Raw genomic sequence first — 7,293 nt, 5'->3', positions numbered from 1 at the left:
CTGTGCCACTGAGAGCATCCTCACTGGATGCATCACCACCTGGTATGGCAACAGCACCGCCTACAACTGCAAAGCTCTCCAGCGAGTAGTGCGGTGCGCTGAACGGATAATTGGAGGTGAGCTTCCCTCCCTCCAAGACATCTACAGGAAGCGGTGCCTGAGGAAAGCGGGGAGGATCATCAAGGACTCCAGTCACCCCAGCCATAAACTGTTCAGACTGCTTCCATCAGGAAGGAGGTTCTGCAGCATCCGGTCCCGTACCAGCAGACTGAGAGACAGCTTTTTCCATCAGGCCATCAGACTGCTGAACACGTCATAGACACCTCAGCTTCACTACTGGAACTTCAACATTATGCACTCCATACTGTACACTGTTAAAAAAATCCGTAAATTTAGGGGTCCCTTTACCGTGGATTTGCTACGGATTCGCTCCGTTTTGCGAAATACGGAAAGTTTGCTGTTGCGCAAGGCAGAATTTTCTCCCCCAGCCAGAATATTCCGACGCCATTACTTTCAGTGCGGTCAGTGCCTACCTAAATTTCTGCAAGTCACAAGGAAAGTTGGAAACAGGTTGGTTGTGTGGAATGAGAATGAGAATGGAGTGCCACCTTGTTCCCCCTCGTACATTAAATGGTCTCAATAGGCAGTTGGTAGTGGTGTGTATGTGAGTGGACGTTTGCTGCTAGCTGCGTTAGCATTAGCCAGCCGCCTGCGCTTCGTAAGTACATCAAAAACCATTTTTTCCCTCCCTCTTACATGAAATTTGGTCTCGATAGTCAGTTGGTAGCCGTGTGTGTTTCATGGTAACATTTGAATGTGTGGGTTTTGCGTTATTTTGAAGCGTGGTTTGCCCAACTAAAGTTAACGTTAGCCCATAAGTTGGATGCGCGCGCTTGTGTGTGTGTGTGTGTGTAAATTAGCCACATGTGTGTATTGTTATAGCTCGCTGTGTTACGTTAGCATGCAACTGAACATAGTAATAATTAAAAGGGGTGATAGTTAAGTAGAATCAGATTTCATTGCAGAAAACATTGCAGCCCAAAGAGAGTGGCCCATGCAGCCCAACGCAGATTACTTATTTGAAGGTACCTGAAAAGTGAATATGCTTCACTGTGCTGATATAAATTTATTGTTTTCATATTGATTCTGTTCTGATTCTGGCTATCCGTCAATTGGCAAATTCAATCTCTTAAAAATGTTGACTTGTAACATTTGTGGCTTTAACGCTCGGTCTTCGACTGATTACTTGAAACACTGCCGAACACACAGAAATAATAATAATGTATCTTTTTTATGTGGCCATAGGGATTGCAGAAGGAAGTTTAACACATACAGTAGCCTTGCTGTGCATATGTCACGAGCTCATGTAGACAGAAGGAGCACACAAACATGGAACCGTAATGTGTCTGTACAGTTAAGGTGCTTGTTTAATTTTTGCAGCAGTGAATATGATGATCTTAAAACTTTAAAGTGTCATTTGAGTGGTCACATAGATGAGGGTTTGACTGTAACGTGTCCCTTTGATGGATGTTCTAAGACATTCAATGTAAAGTCATCCCTAACGCATATTTCCAGATACCATAAAGGGTGGGATGTTACCAAGATAGCCCCAGTTCATATATGTGAACTAACAGAACGGTCTTTCCAAGGTGAAGGATCACATGTAGAACCTGAAGAACCTGAAAGTTTTAACATTGATGCAGAACAAAGTGATAATTTCTGCAGTGATCAAGTGAAAGACAACTTCACAGAGAGTCTTGCTCAGTTTTACTTGGGTTTACAGGCAAAATATTTGGTTCCAGCCTCCACAATAACAGAAATAGCAAATGAAATGAGAACTATAAGTGATATTCAACAGGAATATACTGTGGATGCACTAGCCTGTGAACTGGGGCAGTATGGTGTTCCAAGGGAGACTGTAACATCTCTTGGGAATAGTATATACGAGCAGAGCCCTATGCACAAGGCATTACATTATTATTTTAAAAGGTGCATTAGGGCAAGTAAGAACTTCATAAATGTAACCAAGTCTCTGGCTGAACGGCACCAGTTGCTTCAGGCTTATCAGTCTTGTGGTACCTTGTTTCGTTCCCAGGTTCATGTCTCAGACTCAACACGGTTCTATCCAGAGCTCTATGACCAGAACATAAAGACAGTGGTTGGAGAATTTGATTTGAACTCAAGTAACTCAGTTGTCACAGAGAGTGTGCAGGTTAAAGGCACTACATATGCAAATGGAATGCTGGTCTTACTGAGCTACGCAAAAGGACTACTGCAGTTAGGACAAATAGCAAGCATTTTTGTAAAAAATGAAACTACTGTCCTACTTTTGCTTTGAGGGAAAACTGCCAGCTGGATACCTGATCTTGGACTCTATGAACTTGATGAAAATGCTTCTGACCTGTTCAGTTGCCATGATTTGAACAAACTTGATGATTATCATCCACTTTATTCTTACCAGAGAGGTACTCGGTGGCTCATTCCTCTTAAACACACACCAACATGGAACTTGTGAAAAACTATGTCAAGAAAGCAATGCCATCGCTCAGTAGCGATCAGATGGATACACTCATGGCTAAACTGGAGGAATTAGGAGTTCTCTCTGTAGATGACCTGAGCCTTGTGGACCCGGAGGACATTAAAGACACTCTGCCATTCATTCAGTGCAAAAGATTCGTCAGAGCTGTCAAAGCATTGGAAGCAGGTGAGTTTTTGCCCCTCTGTTTTAATGCAAGTTTTCTGAAACTACAAAGGTTTATTCCAAAAATGCAAAAAAAAAGTTGCCATCAGCTGTACATGGCAATAATTACTCTATAATTGGTTTTCATAATTAGGTCCATTTGTATTCCTGGTTGACCCAAACTGGACATTGAGGACCAATGTATTAATTGATTTGCAACAATTGTGATGTGTTTAATTTATGGAGATGTTTGTCATGTCATCCATAGATTCACAAACTCCACCGCAGTTCACCCGGCCTGGCCCCTCATCAACACCTGAACCACAGAGGTTTCAGCTGCCCTCAACACCACCTGAGACAGCCGACTCCCCATCCCAAGACGCATATTCTGTACCATGGCACAAATTTCCCTCAAAAGTCATGGATGAGTTGCGTGAAAAAAAGTACATAATGGGGAAAGACAGACGAGAGATGGTTCGGATCGTCGCTGAAGATTACCTCCATAAACACCCAGGAAGACCTGGTAGACAAAAGCTGAGGGAACTCGCCAGTATGATTGTAGGACAATATCCTGCCTCCTTCAAGCTGACAGAGCCGTTTGGAAACAAACCTTTTGCAAAAGATGGTTCTGAAACTCTCTTTCGTCAGCTGGAACACAGAATTGAAAATATGAAGAGGCCACAAAGCTCACTGAAGAGGCAAGCAGGGGGTGAAAATTCAACAAAGAAAAGGCCCAGGAATTCAGATCTGTATGGATGTGTGGCAATTCGGTTCCTACAGTCCACCATCTAGACATACAACCATTCACACAGCAATAGTATATAGCAGGAGTAATGCGATAAGGTCTGGGTCCAAGTACAATTTAGGACACATTGTGAAATTGTAGATCGTCTGTAGATCACTATGCCCATAGTCAATTGAAATTGATACCCTGTTTTATTATTTTAATTGGTTAGTTTGACTAACTGTTCGACTGTTTGTCTAACTGCCTCATATCTTTAGGAGTCATCTGTTCGAAAATTGATGACTGAAACATATCCCATTCAGCGTGAAATCCTCAACGATGATGATACCACTATTGCCGTTGTAAAGGACGAGTGGCCGTTCCTGTTTGAAGTTCCTCACCTGTTTGATCATGCATCTAAACTCCTTGGCTTCTCTGTACAAAACAAGCTGGCACAGGTGTGTTGTTATTGTTATTATTATGATTGTGCTGTGCTGCTCCATATGGAGAGAATTTTGTCTTTATTAATCAATCAGAAAAAGATTTGCAACCAAAAAGAGAGTTGAGACCAAAAAAGATAAACTGGCAACCAATCAAATAGAATAACTTGGATGAACAATCAAATGGAATAGATTTGAGACCAAAAATCAGGAAGTGACAACCAAAAAAGCAGGACATTTGAGATCAAAACAGAACAGGTTGCAAATGAAAATGAAATAATTCATTTTTATTTTTATTTTTTTCAAAATTCTCTCCATAGCTCCAAACGAAAATGAGTGTTAGTCTTATGTACTTGTACAAAATTAACACCTTGAACCTTGAACAGGAACTTTCCAAAAAAGAAAAGGGGATCAATGACTTCCTTGACTCCAAAGGGATGAAGATGGGCGAAGGTCCAATACAGCTCATCTGTGGCATTTCAAAATACTTCAAGGAAGACTCTTATAAACTCTTCCACAAAAAAGAGGTAGATGTTGTAGATTTTAAACTGTGTGCAAGATAATTATTTGCATCCAGTGGTGAACCAAGTAACCAACCACAGTAGGAAGTATAGATTCCCCTAATTGTGCTGCTGATATTCTCTATAAACTCTCTATCTATAAACTATTTACATTAATGTTTTTGCATAATGGCTACCTCTGTCTGATGAAGACACTAGCAGATAGTCAATTTGCCAGCAGGTTTGTGTGTACTGGAAACATTAATTCATGTATCATGTCTGTCACCAAAACAGATCTCTGCAGATCCTGAAGTCGAACTCCCAGTGACCCCATGCATCCTAATCAGAGGTTTGTAGTTAAATCTTTTTTTGTATCCCAGCAAGCTGTTGTTAGCTGTTGTTATAAGCTGTTGTTGTGTCATATTTATTAAAGAAATGTTTTGCTTGCCTTAAAATATAGGATTTTTTTTTTTTTTGTAAATGGTACATGGTTTTTATCTGTGTTTAAGGTGACCAGCAATTCAAGATTGCTGTTGATGGGTTACTTGTCAATGACCACATCACCTCTCCCATTGTGGCCTTGAGCTACGTCTTCTCCATGTTTTATGTCTGCAACGTCCAATACCCACCGGAGATGGCTTTTACTCTCGAATTCATGCAAAGGTAAGCACTCATTGTTTGGAAATACTTTGTAAATGTGACTTTGCCGTGCCTTTCTGCACCTGACCTGCTTTTTGTCAATCTACACTAAACCCGTTTGTCTGAGATGTACAAGCTCAAAATGTGTCGTCACATGCTGTGAGCTTTTAGATCAGCTGTTATTGGCTTATGATCCCCCTGAATATGGATTTGTTCAGAGATTTTGTAGCTCCCTGTTGAAGACTATTGTTGGAATAAATGTGTCATATCTTTTTAAAGGGCAGGTAACATGCTTTTTGCTTTAAATAGTGTCCTAAGTCAATCAATAACAAAACAAACATAACATGATTCCAGTTGGGAAATGGAGCAAAAACATATTTTTCTCAGAATGGTTTGTTGACACAAAATTCGTTTGAGCTATCTCTTTAAAACCATTAGCACCTGAGACCAGGTTATGTCAGTGGTGGTCAAACCTTTTCATGTCAAAGACACACAAACTGAAATTTATTTGGCTGCAGACCCCAAACTCAAAATATGTTGTTCCAGGGACCCCGACCCCCCCCCTCCCGAAGGAAAGACTAAACATATTAATTTAAAAAATACTACATAGTGGATTCATGCCCAAATGTTAATACTTGTACTGATGTGTAACGTGCACTGAATGTCACAGTTTCTCCACTCCATGTTTGAATAACCCCCAGGACAGTCCGTGTTCAAATGTGCTGTTACACCTTTTGATAGGACAATGTCAACTGTGTTTTCTATCCCCTTCTGTGTTCTGTGCATTTATAATATCCCTGCATACACATTGAGGATGCATGCTGTCATGTGTTGGTGATAAGCAGACTTCTCACCCTTGCAAACATTTCTGTATATGCACAGTGTGAATGCATGTGTCTTGAAAAGACAAAGGAAGAGAGCTTAGCCACTGGCACCAGCACCACAACAACATTGGGTTCTAGACAGATGGTCAACTAGAATGATAGAGAGGTTCACACATAGGGGCATATTGAAGAAAACAAATGTAGGATTTTATTGAACTGCTCCACTCCTGTCAAGCCACACTACATGTGCAAACTTTGTCTGCATATCACTATTGTTTTTTTTTTTTCCCTCAGAGTTTTCTTTGGGGTCAATCCTGAGCGAGGCTCCAAGGCAGAGAAGAAGGGGAAGAAACGGCACTTCATTCCTCCACAGGTGTGCAAGCTGGTTTCTCAGCTGAAGGAATTTGAATGCAAGCAGAAGGAATCTGAATGGGCCATTTGAGCTGTTCTCAGAGCTCAGAAAATACCTTTTTGGACTGAATGTACACACACACACACACACACACACACACACACAAAGGCAAATCCAAAAACATGGGGCTTGGGAGTAGAAATACAGATTTTTACAGTATTAGGTGAGTTCAGATGTTTTAACTAGATGCCCACAACACACATGCTGCAGTTTCAAATCCCCCATGTTAAGGGGGAGGGAAGGTGGGCGATATTTGTCATTCCAGTTAAGCTTTTCCTGTCATTGTGGAGTTGGAGGTGTAAGTTTTAATTTTTTTTTAGTTTTAAGTTGTTTTAAGAGTTTTAAAAATCTCTTTATGGCATGTTGCACAGTCATCCTTCTAAGGTCATGGTTGTTATTGCTGCACTGATGTTTTATAGAAAAGTTGTATAATGTAATACTTCTAATGTTCTATTTGTTTTTTGTAGAAAGGTCAGCCACTGGTTGCAGAGCTCTGCCTGTCGGTGTGATATGTGGAGTTGGAGGTGTAGGTTTCTGCATCCTCCTGGAGGGGGCTCCTCATTTTGCACTGACAGGTGAGACAGCAACAGCAATGCTGGCAGTTTTATTGTCTTATTTTGTCATTGTCTTTAACAAATCAATTTGTTATTAATGCCTGTCAGCCTATAGATGCTAAAAAGTTGCTAGATTTGGCATCTCCCTGTTAAAGGACATGGCTGTACTTCTTTGAGAAAACAGCTGGTTTATGTATGTAAAATTTCTCTGAATGTGAAGGTGATGTTCTGAATGTTTTAATGGTTGTAGTGTAAATATTGCAAATCATTCACCACAAAAAGTGAAATCACTTTAGGCACTGGCAGCTGTTAAAGGAAATAAATAATTGCTGTGATTCTACATTTGTGCTTTATTGATGGTAAACGGTATAGAGAATGGTACAGAATTAAACATTTTAGGATGACTGAAGTGTCCGTAAATGGTATGGATTGAGTACTTAAATAATACGGAATATTCCATTTTAGGTTTGATGGAACTGTCCGTAAATGGTAAAGAAAAAGTCAGGTAAATCTACGGAAA

At 40.5% G+C, this 7,293-nt stretch overlaps 1 protein-coding gene across 1 annotated transcript; it reads left to right on the top strand.

Moving 5' to 3' along the window:
* Positions 1-689: 689 nt before the first annotated feature.
* On the top strand, positions 690-6,877 carry LOC308410947 (uncharacterized protein). The gene is made up of 7 exons (XM_080904618.1): positions 690-718; positions 1,026-1,085; positions 3,683-3,862; positions 4,231-4,371; positions 4,639-4,693; positions 4,854-5,007; positions 6,102-6,877. Exons 3-7 carry the CDS (start codon positions 3,704-3,706, stop codon positions 6,247-6,249), a joined length of 657 nt encoding a protein of 218 aa, XP_080760744.1. The 5' UTR covers positions 690-718; positions 1,026-1,085; positions 3,683-3,703; the 3' UTR covers positions 6,250-6,877.
* Positions 6,878-7,293: the final 416 nt, after the last annotated feature.

Source organism: Rhamphochromis sp. 'chilingali', assembly GCF_963969265.1.
Source record: "Rhamphochromis sp. 'chilingali' genome assembly, chromosome: 15".
NCBI classification, from domain to species: Eukaryota; Metazoa; Chordata; class Actinopteri; order Cichliformes; family Cichlidae; genus Rhamphochromis; species Rhamphochromis sp. 'chilingali'.
Note: the sequence above shows the minus strand (reverse complement) of the source record. Positions and strands in the feature narration are given on the sequence as shown.